At 32.0% G+C, this 17,449-nt stretch overlaps 1 protein-coding gene across 1 annotated transcript; it reads left to right on the top strand.

The window, feature by feature from the left end:
* The first annotated feature begins 5,705 nt into the window (after positions 1-5,705).
* LOC121256464 (protein JINGUBANG) lies at positions 5,706-7,409 on the top strand. The gene has a single exon (XM_041157269.1). It carries the CDS (start codon positions 5,911-5,913, stop codon positions 7,222-7,224), a length of 1,314 nt encoding a protein of 437 aa, XP_041013203.1. The 5' UTR covers positions 5,706-5,910; the 3' UTR covers positions 7,225-7,409.
* Positions 7,410-17,449: the final 10,040 nt, after the last annotated feature.

Genomic DNA, 17,449 nt, shown 5'->3' on the forward strand with positions numbered 1-17,449 from the left:
TAAATATGAAAATATGGAAAAGAAAGGCAGTTGCCGAATTTTCTGAAATGATTTCGAATTTGAGAATGAAGAGATTTCATTAACAGAGAGACTCTGTTTTCCCTCTTGAACGCCAACGTGTGGTTGGCTCTTGAGGCTTGCACCACATATGTATAAAAAGTCTCATATTTCATTATCTATAAAAATGAATCTAATTAGATCATCACTTGCTATTTTTATTCTTATAGAGCGTCCGAAATTTTTTGGGTCTTTTAAGATTGTATTTGGGTAGTGAAATATTATTAGGTATTCTATAAATAGTAGTGAAAAAAGTAATAAAAAAATAATAATAGAATATTAAATAGTAGTAAATAGTATTGAAAAGTATGTAAAACATAATAATAAAATAATAAATAGTAGTCACGTTCTTACCTTTTGTTCCTCAGCCTGTTTCTAGGGTCTCACCATGGATGACTATTTTTTGCTAGAAAAAGGAGTAATTAGATCTCATAGAAATGCAAGTCATTATCTTTTTTTTATTACTTAACAAAAAAAATATTTATGTATTTTGCTGATCTAATATACAAAACTTCGCCATCCTTTTTATTTTGTCTTTAAGTATTCCTACATTAATTTAGTTTCACTTTTTTATGATAAATTCTTCATTTTTATGTTTTATTCGCCTTGTTAATCCAATTTGCAGAATTCTTTTTTCCCAATTGTCGCGTCTTCAATGGCTTCTTTTACAATTTGTAATGTATTCATCATTAATTTTCTTGACTTTTTTGTGCTGCAATATCCATAAAGCAGTGTTTATGTATTTTTTTAACATTCCAATTTTTTTCCTCCTGTCCAATGCTATTTGCAGGGAGTTTGGCCGCAAAAGTATTTTTGGTCGGCTATTGTTATTTGTAGCGAAGAGAATTCGCCACAAAACAATTTTTTGAAACATATCATTATTTGCAATGAGTGCTAGGTAGCTTCTTGAAAATACTTATTTGCTACCAAAAACATCCATCGCGCAAAAGAAAATATTTGAAGCCCACTTTTTCTTGATTAAAAATGGTTGCAAAAAGTTTTATTTACAACTGCAAAAAGGAAAAAAAAAATTGATGTAATAAGTATTTGGAACGAGTCTTTTGTGTCCATTTTACGGTGAATTTTTTTTTTCTTGCTAAATATCATTTTTGAGTGCGATATATATTATATATATCAGAAAATGAACATGATACAATGCTTTATATATATATAAGTACGGAGAAGTTGAGAGAACATGATTATTAAATGGTATCATGAGTTATAATAAGTTATTCATACAAATTACTGAATTCATTAAATAAGATAACAAATTATCATTGATAAGTAATATATATTATATATATTGAGCTAAAAATACTTATTTCTTAAAACTTTAATAGGTATAAATGCTGTATTCGCTCCTAATTAGATCAGCCTCGATCGATCTATGCATGTTTCCACTATATATATATATATATATATATATATAGAAAATATATATTCATCGTCTATTTTCTTATCATCATCTCATCATTCCATAATGTGGTATTAGATGATAGATTCACAAATGAAATATAATAAATAGTTTACAATCATCTAATGTTACATCATATATAGGATGATAGAAGGATAATGAAAATTGGAATTATAAGTATCATTATATATATATATATATATATATATATATTGTAGATCAGAAATTTCATTTCAAACCATCAAAATTCTTTTGTGGCAATTGTAGCCCCCATATCCATCTATAAGTACGTCATGGCATATTCTTTCAGTCACCGGCTAGATCAAACCAAACATAACGAAATTAAAAAAACAAAAATAAATCTATAAAAATGCAAATGGCTACAGTTGTATTTATCCTTTTGTTTTGAACAACTTAAGCCTCAATGTGCGGTGGTTTGTCAACAATACTATCCAATATATATATATATATATATATATATATATATATATATATATATATATATGCAGTTGCATGTTTACTTCTCCTGTTGGTATCCTAATTCATGTTGATTCTTCTTTTAGCCTAAAGTTTGTCAGTTTATGCTAAATCTGTGCTTGTCGCCAAGAAAGGATCAATCTTCTTAATTTGCTAGAACGATATTAACGAAATACCACTTTGGTATCTATGATAAGCTAAGGGGGATCAAAGAGAGAGGGCGAGATAATCAGATCAAACTCTAGCTAAAGCTAGCAATATTTCTCTATTATTAATTATCAAATTCTTCCAAGAAATTAATCTATATATATATATTAATGATCCACATGATAAACTAGGGTTTTACGACGTAATTTACTATCACACTTCAAAGCATATATAAGATGTGCGCATAAGTCCAAGCAAATGAATCTAGTTGCTTTTGTAAGCACGGGCTTTCTGCATCGTTGTCCTTTCTTCTTGGTGTACGTATTTTATTTTCTGGGACTTGCCCCTGCCGTCGAACCATGAAACTTCCATCAGCAAATCTACAAGAAGCGCCTAATTAAGGCTGGCATTCTATTACAAAAATATATTTTAATTCCTTGCATGCATGCAAGTTGCTATATATATATATATATATATATATATATATATATATTAGATCAATAACACGATCGACGAGATCAAGTGATATATAATATTACTTTTGTTGGTTGTTTCTCTATAAAATAATGGCAAGAAGCTGATATGAATTCCGTCCAAGGTAATAAAGTCGAGACATCCAGCTATATAGTTAATTCTTCATGACGAACGCCCAAACGTAAGCTTGATAAAAACAAACAAAAAAAAAAAAGTGCATTTTAAAAATTTGATATCAACTTCAACCGAGATTAAGGATATGACGATCGTGCGTCTTATATACATATACACATACATATATACATATATATATATATATATATTGGCATAATTACTTTCTATTTGAAATTAAGTTAAAACATAGTTGAAAAAATTGTAAGTTTATCAGTTTTTCATATGGCAAAAGTACCATCTTTTTAATGTCTCTACTGTATATATGAAAGTCATGGTTGAGTGACATGAGTCATGGTTGGGTTTCTCTGGGTCTCGTGCCATTTGGTAGCTTATATATGCATGGTGCAAATTGTCCCTTGCTTATTATCCTTGTGCAAACTCTCTTTGATCTATCTCTTAATGCAATATGCAATCGTTGTATAAGTTTCATATATTTTATTTCCTTCGGACAAATAAGACACACCGTAAAAAAGTAATTTTTTTTTTTTTTTTTTTAATGTGGGCCTCACTTTTTCAAAGGATTATTACGGGACTTGCACATATTAAGTTTGTATAAATCATTTTTCACACACATCGTCATACATATATATATATATACACACATATATATATAAGTACGTACGTTAATTAAAGAGTAATTTTTTTTTAGATGAATTGAAGAGTAATGTTAAATATAAGTTTAAAATATGCAAGACTAACATTTTTAAAAAAAGAACAGTCACTTTTGCATATATTTTGTGCATTACACTAATGTAATTGGTTAAAATAATTATTTTATATTAAAAAAATAACGCAATCAATCATATTAATAAAATAGATAAAAGAGTACACAAAAATAACTGTATATAAAATTTTTGTTAAAAAAATAATAAAGTACACCGAAAAGAGTGGAATTATATATATATATATTCTACTTTTCTTCGATTTTTCTGTTGAGTCACGCTAATTTAGATTTGTATACATTATTTCACTTAATTTACATGATATAATTCCTTAATTAAGAGAAAGTGTCCAGCTAAGCTGAACAGGGTCAAAACATTAATGGTATTGATGATAGATGGGTCCACGACACACTTAAAGCTAGCTTTTGGAATGATGATCTCAAAGAGACAAGCTGGTAGTTCTTGGATAGAGGATGTACGTGTGTGTGTATATATATATATATATATATATCTACAGGACAATCAGAGAGTAATTGGCCCTTTGTGTTTTCCACCCTGCACTGAATCATTAGTGAAGTAAAGCATTCACGAGGAAACTTTCGACAGACGATATTGGATATTTCAGGATGCCAACCATAACCATGCATAGGGCATATAATATGTGGGTCCATTTCGTTCTTCTGAGAAACCCACCAATCTTTCCATCTGTTGCCCTATTGGCCGATAACGCGGTCTCGCTAGCTAGCCAGTCTTTAGTCATAACCCACTATCCGGCCATCCTGATCTCTACCGTCAGTCTGTCAATTGGCTGCAAATAAATTGCCGCTGAAAACAAATATATATATATAGGATATTATCATTAATATATTATTATAAATTAATACAACGTATCTAATGGTTCTAACTTATAATATCATATTTATTACAATATATAAAAGTTAAAACACCATCTTCGTAAAAGTTAAAACAGTACCGTCTATTATAAATTTGTTTGTTTAATTAATATTTCATTACTCCCCAATTATAATACAAACACATTTTTACTTTTAGTATCACTTTATTACTTGTCTGTTGCACAATATCCTATCTTTTGTACTTAATTTCCATCTAATTCTATCTATTATCGTCACTTCTTTAGCAATCTCTTGCACTTGATCTTGTTAACTTCCATCCTTTATTCACCTTTATTAATATACGCGTCTCTTTCACTTCCTACGAGTGACTTTTTATTTAATTTCTTAACTCTAATTTTATCTTAAAACTGTGGTTTCTAGCTCATCGAAACTATTCAATTTTCAGGTTATTAAAATTCTTAAATCCATTTGTTGCATGGTCGTCGAAGGTTCCAAAATTGGTTCCCACGTAGAGATCATGAAACTTCTTGTGGCAATTAAGATTCTAGTGCCAAGCTGCTTAACATTTAAAGTTGCCGTCAATTTGCCAACTTTATTTGCATCTTTTTCTAGTTTGGACTTTCGAGTTGTTCTTCTTAGTTATAATGATCTAAGTCCAATGACTAACATATATAGATAATTAGTAGCTTCGATCATTTCTCTTTAGAATTTTCTTTCTATTTCTGAGTGTGTATAAGTTGATAAGTATGTCGAACTTCTCGTGACTATGAGAGAAGTAGAAAAATATAATAGAATTAAAAACTTAATAATTTTAAATTTTCTGTGCATCACTTGAGTGCACGGCTAGTTACAAAAGAGGCCTCTATTAAAACAGTTATAAGCATATTTATTGGCATATTAATATACGCTATTGACTTGAATATCACCTACATTAATTTTGAGTTTTTCTATGGTTAAGGTGTCGTTTGAATAGTGAATTAAGTTGAGATGAGATAAGTTCATGAGATGAAAATTAACAGTTGAATAAAATATTATTATAATATTATTTTTTAATATTATTATTTTAAAATTTAAAAAAATTAAATTATTTATTATATTTTATATAAGAATTTAAAAAAATTGTTATGATAAAATAGAATGAGATGACATGAGATGAGTTGAAATCACTTCTTAATCTAAACAGGCCTAAAAGTGATGGTAGTAAATGATGTGGAATTTATATAAAAAAAGAAAAAAAAAACAACAACAATTAAATTTACGTTAAATTAAGATCCACCACTAATTAGTAATTATTATAACCACACGGTACCCTTAACATATTAATTGTATAAATATTCTTTCAACTTTTATTTTCTAAATTTGAATGATCTAAGTCGAGATTATTAGATGCTTGACAAGATTTTGAAGATTCACATATTGTCTGAAAATTTAAAAATAAATGTATAACTTTCTTTTGCAGGCCCCCGCCCGCCAGCAACTTGAACGACACGAGCCGACACATATATATCCTCATTTGGCCCCTTCACTACCTGGGTCGGATATATCGTCTAGCTCCTCTTCATTCACCGACGTTTGCACCCTTCCTCCTATATATACCCTTACGCAAGTATCCTTTTAGCTTGCTTTCTCCCTCTCTGTGAGCCCAGAAGGCATGAAGCTCCGACCATGGCTATCAACCTGTTCCTCCTCCACCTGTATCACCACAGCAGACGACTCCACCATACCTTTCCCCGAAAACCGAAGACCATCCCCGAATCTCTTAGCTTCCTATACGAGCTCCTCCTCCTCCGAGATTCCTAGTAGCGCCGCTTCATCATCAAACTCTAGCACCTCCACCAGCACTCTCCAAAGTCATCTCTCCCTCCAAACCCTTCCCTCTGTCCCTTCCCTCCAGAAAATCTCCCCTGAAAGCTTAAGCACCTCCGTCTCTTACCTTTCCGTCGCCTCCATTAAACCCAGTCCATCCCTCCCTATTACCTGCCTCGCCGTCCATGGTAATCTCCTCTATGCCTGCTCCTCCCACGAAATCAACGTCTACGACAGAACCACCAACGCGCACCTCAATGCATTCAGTGGTCAGGATCCCTCCTCCGGCTCCGTCAAGGCCGTTACTTTCTGCGATGGCAAAGTCTTCACTACTCACCAGGACTGTAAGATCCGAGTCTGGCAGGCGCTGGCCACCAAATCACACAAACTGTTAGCTACTCTCCCCACCTTTAATGATCGCTTAAGACGTTCCGTACTTCCTAAGAACTACGTCACCGTTCGTCGTCACAAGAAACGGCTCTGGATCGAGCACGCCGACGCCGTCACAGGCCTCGCCGTTAACAATGGTTTGATCTATTCGGTCTCGTGGGACAAGAGCTTGAAGATATGGCGGGCTTCGGATCTCCGTTGCGTACAGTCCGTTAAAGCTCACGAAGACGCCGTAAACGCCGTGGCAGTTTCCGTCGACGGAACCGTTTACACGGGATCAGCTGACAGGCGGATCCGGGTTTGGGCCAAACCATTTGGAGAGAAGCGGCACGCGTTGATAGCAACGCTGGAGAAGCACAAATCGGCGGTGAATGCGTTGGCCTTAAACGGCGACGGATCGGTTCTGTTTTCGGGTGCGTGCGACCGTTCGATATTGGTGTGGGATAGAGAGGACAGCGCGAACCACATCGTGGTGACGGGGGCGTTGAGAGGGCACGGCAAGGCAATACTGTGCCTGATCAACGTCTCTGATACGTTGTTCAGTGGGTCTGCTGATCGTACGGTCAGGATGTGGCAGCGCGGGATTGATGGGAGGTATTATTGTTTGGCTGTTTTGGAGGGACTTGAGAAGGCAGTGAAGTCCCTGGCGGCGGTTTCAGAAGAAAGGGAGTCAAACGGTGTCGTATCTGTGTTCGGTGGCAGTCTTGATGGGGAGATTAAAGCGTGGCAGGTCTCGGTTTCAAATCATGTTAGCAGTCCAATATCATGAGATTTTAGGAGGAAGAAATTAAAGAGTGATTTGATTGTGTATCCAATGTCCATTGTCCACGGATATGTAAAAGTCTCCTGCTACATATTTGATTTTGACTTTGATTTTTTTTTTTGTAATAATTAATTATATTGTAAGTAATGTGTTTATGCAGTAATTTATAAAATGGCATAATTAATAATTGAATTCATTTATATAGTTGGATCAATGTGAAATGATTTTGGTATGGTTGGGTCTCCTAAGGCTATTTATATTTCCGTATTCAATTGTTGAAATGAGCAGTGCTATTCTACCGCTTAGAGACTAGAGTAGCCCGCTCCTAGATCCAAATATTTTTTTTATTAGTAATAGTCATTTTAATTAAATAAAAAAATTAAAATATATAAAGTGTTAAAATGGGAGGATAAATTAAGTGACAAAAACTAACATCTTTCTTTTGAAATTTGATGATTCCGTATTAAGTTTCACTCTTTGTTTTCTTTTTCCTAAGTCATTGACTAGCTGATTGTTTTAATTTTTAACAAAGAAAAAGGGGTGCAGTCTATAGACTATCGCAGCTTGTATGTACGTAGCAGTAATCTCATGTGAAATTAATGATCTAACGTAAGTAGGAATCTTGAGCAGTACCGCCTCAGTTCACATTGTATATTTAAGACCTCTTTAATCAAAGCAGCACGTATAAAAGGTCAAAAGCAAAATCATTAATGCGAAATTAACAAGAGAGTAATAAAGTAGTCTGTCTTGTTAATGCGAAATTAACCGGAGTTACTGTACGAGACAGATGTTGAAGTAGCGCACATTTACCATACATGGCAAAGTTGGAATTGAATTGTCACTCTTTTTTTGTTCGAGGTGATAGATTCAAAACAGTTTATATTAATAAAACGTGTTAATCAAAGTGATCTTGAACGGCTTTGCATACTGGCACTTGTTAATCAAAAGACGGGATCGTTCTAAACTTCCCTTCCTCGCTCTTTTTGAGGGAAGGTTATAAATGTAATTAAGGAAAATTTATAAAAAATTTACTTCTCTACGTGTCAATTATTAATATGTTGAGAATTATAAAATTTAAAATTTAAAATTTAAATTTTAAAATAAAACTAACAAAATGAGTTTTATAAGTAAAACTGTAAGTACACGTAGAACTACTATTTTTTTAAAAGAAAGTTAATTTAAGATTCACATAAATTTTATTTTTTAATAATTAATCTTATTTAAAAAAAGAATACACAAAATTTTGAATATTTTGTATTTAATTTACTCCTAACAGACAAAATGGACTCGGATCTAGGTCAAATTAAAAGGAACCAGTCTGCATGCAGTAGTACTGTGTATATTAATTAGGTCTAATTTATTTTTACAGATAAGATGGAATGAGATGAGTTAAAATTAAAGTTAAAAAATTAAATAAAATATTATTAGAATATATTTTTTAATATTATTTTTATTTTAAGATTTAAAAAAATAATTTGTTTATTTTATTTTGTATTGAAAATTAAAAAAATTATAATAATTAAATAAAATGAGATAAAATATTTTTTTAAAACAAACGATACGTTAGTCCTACCCATTTTTATTCACGAATATATATAGCAAATAGTACGTACATCATATCTTTTAAAAATAATATTTCTATTAGCCGTTGAGTGGAGATCGATATTCATTTAAGAACGTCAAATACAAATTCTAAACTCTATATACCAGTACTACTTTCCTAATCCGGCTGGCCGGTTGTAACCATATTATTACAAATATAAGATTAACAGAATTATGATAAGCGGTTTGTTAAGTGAGTTGAGATACAATAAAAATTAAAAATTAAATAAAATATTATTAAGATATTTTTTTTGTTTTGAATTTAAAAATAATGTATTATTTATTATATTTTATTTAAAAATTTATAAAATTTATAATTATAATTAGACGAAATGAAATGATACGAGATCAATTCTTCTTTCAAAAAAGATATAAATATACACCAAGCTACATGCATGTACGTACAATAAAATCATGTATGATTTTACCTGTAAACTGTATTTAAACGCAGAAAGTCGTACTCATGTACTAGAGGTTACGATATCATTCTATACACACATATATATATTTACACGGTATCTATCTATTATATTATTAGATATATATATATATATATATATATCTATATATATATATATATATACACACACACACACATTAGCTGATAAGCACTTTTGAACATTATTAAGGAAGCTTCTCCTTAAGTGCTTCGGCCTTGATTTAATCACATCAAATATTAATTTATTATAAGTATCGATCGAAGACGCCACATTAACCGTACGTTTTAGCATGCATGCATACTCGCTCGCCAAATGCTACACATGCAAGCTGTCGGCCTGTTATATGATCTTGGTTTCTTCGTTATCTGGAAATTAATATAAAACCTAATTAATTGAAAAAGATAAAAAAACAGGTTATAGAGAGATGGGTTTGGCTGTTTTCAAACTTTTCTTTCCCAAGAAAAAAGCGAATGGTACGTAGTGATCATCCACCATTTGTTGTTTTGAATTACGTTAATAAGAAAAAATTTACACAATTTTTTACTATTCACACAATTTCTACATACTACATTTTTTTAACTTTTATTTTTTTTTTCTTTTATCAAATATTTAATATTTGAATAATAAATAGAGAAATTGAATTAATTTAAAAAGAATAAATTCAAAAAAATATTAAAAAATTTAAAAATCTTAAAAAAATATTATGTGTGAAGGTTGAAAACTGGTTGTGTAGCATTGCTCCGATAATAATATATATCATTTTTCCGATATAAATTAGGTCGCGTGCCCATGCAGTGTATGCAAGTTGGGGGCTTGAAGGAAAGGAAGGCATGCAGACTAGTCGCTGGTTATAGATAGCTGGGGTCGTTGATTCCATATCGGAGACGATAATTGCTGTATTTTTTTTTTTTTAAACATACAATAATATCTGTGGCCAACATCTGCGCAAGAATCTGACGCAAGGCTCTCATCTTCTTCAAATCCATGGCCTCACACGCTGGAAAATCATTATTATTTCCACAGTACTGTTTCTTAACAGCTCGATCGAGCGAGAAATTTAGTGATCGAAAGACTGTCATGACGTCGTTTCTAGGGTGCAGATCGAATATGATTAGAAAATCCAATTAGGAAATATGCCATGCATATTCCTTCTGTAACTCAAATGCCTAGCTAGCTAGCTCTAGTAGTGGAGGAAGAAAGCATTTTAAATATATATACACGAAATAGCTAGATTAACAGAAAAGAAACAAAGAATAAAAGGCCAGTGACCATGCATATAATATCAGATCATACTCGCGTATAACGTACCTCATTATAGGATATTATATTTCTTTGGTTTCCATCATCATATATTATCAATTCCACGTACGACAATATATATTAATTGATCCTCGGCCTACAGTCGTTTATATATTTATAGATCTAGTTGCGATATATCTTAAAGTCAAAACATTATTGCTATTATAATATATATATATATATATATATTTATATATACGTCCAAGTTGCTAGCTGGTGTGAGCTATTCTGTTTTAGCAAAACACTAATTCATTGATATGAAGGAAAATTAAAGAAAACTAATGATAAAATATAACAAATTGCATGCATGCATGACATGAATGATCACATGATATTGCTTTTAATAATTTTATGGGTTCAGTGGGGTTAGTCAATGTTCAAGCTTCAAAATTCGCAACGTTCACGTACTCGATCGATCAAGAAATAGAATATATATATGTGTGTGTGTGTGTGTATATAATTTTGCTGAGCAGAATAATTAATATTGATTACTACCAATAATTATATAATCACTGCCGCCACTCAAATCATATATATATAGGGCCATCGATCAATATCTTATAGCTTGTTTTGTTTAACCAAGATTAGCAATAGATTCGGCATCTAATTAATTAAAAAACCCTTTCACCATGATCAGGACCAATTCAGTATGCAGAATCGATCTTAGGCTCGCGCGCCAGATCTATTACTCGACAATCGAAGATTAATAAATCCAAAGTACTATTCAATCAAAAGTTCCTACCAAATAAGTTTTCCTTAAAGTCAAAGTTGTGCATCTCATGAGCTTCCACGTACGTACGCAATGTGCAATGAATGGATTTTTCAATGCTTGTAAGTGTATTTAATTATTGGAGAAATCTTCATCAAGCACATGATCAGGCTCCACCCTAATTGACAAAGCCCTACTATATATAATATATATCAATTTGCCATGCAATGATTTCCATATTAGAAGTATTAAAGTGATAAATAATTAACCTTTGATTCATTACAACATATATTGATCATAAGTTATAACCACTTACGTACAGTACTATTGCACGGGAATTAAAGAAATTAAAATGGACAGGACTCGGTTGGCCTCGCATGCAGCCAAAGACTGACATGTCACGGCTTGTACTTGGATTTGATTTAGCATAATCTCTCATCCAGAGGCAAGCAAACATTTATTTCACTTCGAGCATGCGGTAAGGAGCGTATAACATAAGTGTATTCTAGTTGGTGCAGAAATAACTAAACAATATTATAAGAAAAATGAGTATTTGTAATGAGTTATTTGTAACAAAAATAACTATTAATTTGTGATGAGAACATATTTATTTTGACAGAAAATAATCATTTTCATACGAAGAACATGTTGAAAAGATGGGTCTTATGCTTATATCCATGATGTGAATATGTTAAAGAGATCAATGCATGATATGTTGAGTATTTTGTTACTGGACATTTAGAGATATCTATTATGGTTGTTTATATTTTCTTGTCTTTCTATTTTATGTGTACATTAAATGGTGTGAATGAATGATGACATGATAATGTCTGAAATGGACATGAATTGGAACTCAATGCATTACAGTATTCATCTTAATTGTCTCAATTAAAGATCGTGTTAAATTAAGTTATTGGTATTGTGATACATGAAATTAAGAAAATTGTTAGTTTCATAACAGAGAACCGACATGACTTGCATTGGTTACTGATTTGACATTGATATTACAGAACTCATATAATATATTTTGAATTAGGAAAGTTTTCTAGAAATGAATGTGCGTTAATTTATCATTCCAAAGTAGTAGTGACCACAGCATGATCTACTTCTTTCCCAGGTGATCCCCCTCATGAACTAGTTGAGTGTGCGCAGAGATAGGAAAGCTGCAACGCCAACTTGCTAGCTCATAATGCTCTCATATCGAGGTGCTTTGTGTGTGCGTGGGAAAAGGATCGGCCTTGCCTTGCACCCATTTGGGCCATTTTGGTTTAGTTGCAGACGACGGAGCTATCATTAATTAATTTCATATTTTAATATTCCAACTTGGACTTGTGAACAATAAAAAACGGCCAAAGCGTTTCAGACCTCCCAAATAATGCATGTAGTGGCTGGGAGTGCTCACGAATTTAAATCATAAGCATGCAGCTATCTCTCCCTTTTCAGACTCTTTATCTATCTAGCTATATAATCCATACCGATTCCCATCATCACCATCAAGTTTTGTTCATTTTGTCCTAGTTTTTTTTCCAAGTCTTTTTGCTAGCTGTCTCGTACACAAAAAATATATGGAGCTGTATTTGTGAGGAAAGATAAGCTTCTTTAATGTATCAAGAAAACAAAAAAGATTGGAAATCATATTAATTGTTAATCAATGTTATGCTCATTGCATGTTACCATTTACAACTAGTTATATCTGTGTTGTAATTAAGAAACTTGGTATTAGTATGTGTAATGATCAAAAAATGCTTCGTGAGCAAATGAGAAATAGCAAGAAAGCCAAATACGAAATGGGGACATTTTGTGAACAATTTAGACTTCCTGCTATAGCCCCCACCCCCTCCGATCTTCCCTTTTTATTTCTTTTCCAATATTCTTTTGGTTGGTCTAATCATGTGTCAATTAATTAGTGTAACAAATACAAATATTTGGTAGGTAATTGAATATGTTAATTTCGTCCTTGATTGGAAAGAAAGCGTGAAAAATGTATATGTGGTGGGTGGAGTGGGTCTTTGAAGTTGTGTAAGCAGAATCAAGAGACTATAGCTAGGGTGACTTGAGCGTTACTTCTTTTTTGTTCGGTAAGAAATGCTTATTCCGAATCTTCGACCTCAAAGATGATCAAAAAGAATCATGCATGCATTTTCATTCTAATTCCATCGAAGTTCCAGCCAGCGAATTAATGCTGTATACATGTGTATCCTCTTGTTTAAATAACGAATACTGTTATATCCATAAAAGAATTACACAAAAATAATCCCACAAAATGATGTGGTTTCATCTGATTCGTTAGATCTACTTTACAATAAAAGTAACTTTATAATCTGACGAACCACATCAAATTACGTCAGTTTGTAAAATTACTTTTGTATAATCTCTTTATGGCTTGAATATTTTCCTTAAATAAATATGTAGTTCAAATGCGTGTGGGTGACTAATGGTTAAGTATATGTGGGTTATGTGGGTCATGTACATCTCCCACCCTAATGATAATTCTTTTTTTTTATCTTTAATTAGGCAAATAATATATTAATAAAGTAAGGTTACTGGATACATGAATGAGAGGTGGAAACCCCAAGATACATCTTATTATAGCCAGCACAATTCTTCAAAGAGAAGTCGTGTTACATGCATGCATAAAAAAATCTCACAAAAGTAAATATACTAATTAGTGTAACTTTATATGATACGTTAGACCTATTTTATAATAAAAAAAATAGTTTTATAATCTAAACAACTATATCAAGTTACGTTAGCTTATAAATTTCTTTTTATGAAAATTTTTTTTGTGGCTGCATTTCTCTTCATCAAAAAACTGAAAAACCACATTTAGGACCTATAGATCTTGGAAATATCAAGGTGGAGCCACCTTCTATGGTAGTTTTGACATGGTCTGATCACTTGCGAGCCGTGGTGCTGCTGTTAGAGATTGTAGTAAATTGAGTGAGACTATTTTGTTGATCTTCAAAACTAATTGATCGATAGAGACACCCACTTTCTCTTCTTTTTCCTCTTAAGTTTGAAAAAACGGTAAGATAGAGAAATAGCCAACATTGGGTGGACCGACTTGCAATAGTATGTATCGGTGTGTAAGTTCTACACATCGAGGGGTACTAGGCAGGGTTAGATCTAAAAGATTTGATGCATCTAAAATTTAAATAGTGGCAGAACCAGTAATTGTGTTGAGGGGGGGCCAATTTTTCTACTGTGTGACACATTTATGTAAAGGGTAATGGTAAATATAGTCTTAGGGTGTGCAAGGTCTATGTATTCTCTTTCAAAAATAAAAGTGAGATCCACTATTAAAAAAATAATTTTTTTTATGTGTTAGGAAGTGGGCGGGGTTTGCACATGATCCTAGAACTGCAAACATCATTTATCTTTTGTAAATTAAAAAGAGATTGAAAAATCATAAAAATATAACTACAAACTATTTTTCATATAGATCATTGACCTTAAATAATTTTTTTTGTATTTTCACTTTAGATTCCATATTAAGAAACCTAGTATTATATAACAAAAAATTTTGGGATTCATATTAGTAAATTTATTATTTTTCTTAGACTTAGTTTTAATTTTAATTTTTGAGAAACCTCAAAAACCACGTCCTTGAAAATAGATAATATATAGAAATTAAATAAAATTTTGGGACTATACAAAATATTGGAGAGAGACATTTCTAGATATATTGAAATTTTAAATAATTTTAAAGAGTATATTGAGATTATAAATTATTTTGAAGGGATCATTTTCTATATTTATAGAATTATGTATAAAATTTATGGGCAATTTATGATTTCAAAAAGTTTTGGCCATGGCCCCCCCTTACTACAACGTGGGTCCGCCACTGCCTCTTTAAATCCTCTAGTAGCACGTGTGTTGATTGAGGATTAGAAATAGATCGACAACTTCACATGCTAGCCTTTGAGTGGCGCTTCTTGATTGGTAGAATTGAAGAATCGATATTCGACAGTACTCAAGGATGATCATTTGAATGGACTGACGCGTGCGACTCTTACGATACTGGAAGGCAATAGATGCACCATTCCAAGCTAGCTAGATGTGAAAAAAACTACCAAAAAAAGTAAAAACAATTATATATATATATATATATATATATATATATATAGGACATGGGAGTATGGAAGGAGGTTGAAAAAAAAGAAAATGTTCACTTTGATACACAAGATGAGCTTTGCACAGATGAAAAAGACAGAGGGGAAGGGTACTATTTTGCCCTCCAATATTCTTTTCATCCCCATAAAACTCCCGTACGTGCAATAATCAGCATGCTGAAGACAAAAAATAGGCAAGGAGATCAATTTTAACTGTTTTGAAGGTTTTTGGCCAAACTGAGAGGGAAAGAAACGATATACCTTCTGCATTTTCCACCCCCAATGAGAGTTGATTGATAAAGAATACCGATCATCAAATTTTGTTTAAAAAACAAAACAAAAAGGGTCCAGCTTGAAGTTAAGTCTCAACTACCAAACGATAATGAAATGACAAATAACCAAAGTAGTTCAGCATTTCTAATCCAACCATTATATATATATATATATATATATATATATATATATATATATATATTTAAATAAAGTAAACTCACAAACTGATGAGATTTCAAAGAATCCGTTAGATTTATTTAATAATAAAAATAACTTTACAATCTGACGTATTATATCAAATCTCAACAGTTTGTACATGAGCTTACTTTTGTGTAATCTATTTGTGGCTAAAGTATTTTCCTATATATATATATACAGTCCTCTAGAACGTATAATATATGTTACAATTAACTTCCACGTGAGGTTTTCTTATGCTAACATTGCAATTACGTACAAGACTTATAAATCTTCATGTTCTCGATCGCCTAAAGAAATTATAAAAAGTACAAATTTGTTAATCGTTGTAATGTCATCTTCATGTAATTTCTTCTCCTAGTTTTGGTTATGATACAATGCTTTCGTGTTGTCTATGAATAAATGATAGACTTTTTTTCTTTTCAAATCTTTTTACGTGAAAAGTATCTTTATACATAATTAATCTATCTAACTTTTGAATACATTAACACTTCATCTCCTTTCTTATACATAATATAGATATGATCTAATGAGATGTTGGTGCCATATATAGATAAAATGGTACATATGTAATACTTATAAATCGATGTATAAACACATTCCTTACTGTAACTCAAATTTGTATGTAGAGGTAACTTTTTGAGACGAAATTCAATTCCTTTCAAAATATTTCGTTGCAAAAGATTAAATTTATTGTAGTGAAATAAAGTCAGGATACAAAGATTTTTAAGCTATATATGATGTGGCAGGTCACGTTTTTTGGGTGTGTCAATAAGAATTGTTGTTAACCAAACGAGTCAACATCGGGACGGACGGCCATTGTACCAAAAAATAATTCAGATGGTTATGCCAAAGGCAAGTTCGGGCAACATGTGCTGGTGGACCATTCATGCTAAATATGCATTATTATTAGTTCACATGTCAAAGTAGACATGTACTCTCTGTCTAAATATGCATTGACTCTTTCTCAATTTGCAAGGAAAAATACTCGTACCGCTGAAATAACATTGGGAAGAGACAGATTCTAAAAGGAAAATGATACTCTTCTCGCTGGTTCCTGTTGAGATTTTCTATTTGATTTTTTTATTTAATGATTAAAGAAGTATTTTTTTAATGATATTTTGAATTTTTATTTAAATATTAAAAAATACATTTAAAAAGAATAAAATAAAAAACATACAAAATATATTACCGAAAGCTTCGAGAGTGAACTCCGTAGAGCCACCCATTCTAAACGGCTTAAGAGTGGACATCAAACCACAATATTTGGGCCAATTGTACATTAAAATTGAATCGAAAATGCCACGATCGATTACACAAACAAAAGTCCTTTTCTTGTTTGGTGAAGAGCCCAAACTATTCTTGGTCTTACCAAGTCAGGCCCAAATGGACTTGGGTTCCACGAGCTAATGACAGTAATGGCACATTTGTTATATTCAGGAAATAAAAGGGTTATGCTGTACTGTAACCCGAGCTTCCTTCCTCTATAAAACCTCAACCCTAAGCAGCAGAAATCCCTAGCGCCGCCCCCTTACGCCACTTTCTTCAAGAGGGGTTTAGGGACTCCTCTGTATTAATCGCAAAGTCTATTTGGTTTTTCT

The sequence above is a fragment of the Juglans microcarpa x Juglans regia genome, chromosome 3D, assembly GCF_004785595.1.
Source record: "Juglans microcarpa x Juglans regia isolate MS1-56 chromosome 3D, Jm3101_v1.0, whole genome shotgun sequence".
NCBI classification, from domain to species: domain Eukaryota; kingdom Viridiplantae; phylum Streptophyta; class Magnoliopsida; order Fagales; family Juglandaceae; genus Juglans; species Juglans microcarpa x Juglans regia.

Bases quoted from the DNA above. Each gene is read 5' to 3' on its own strand.
- LOC121256464 (XM_041157269.1), top strand. From the start codon at position 5,911: ATGAAGCTCCGACCATGGCTATCAACCTGTTCCTCCTCCACCTGTATC.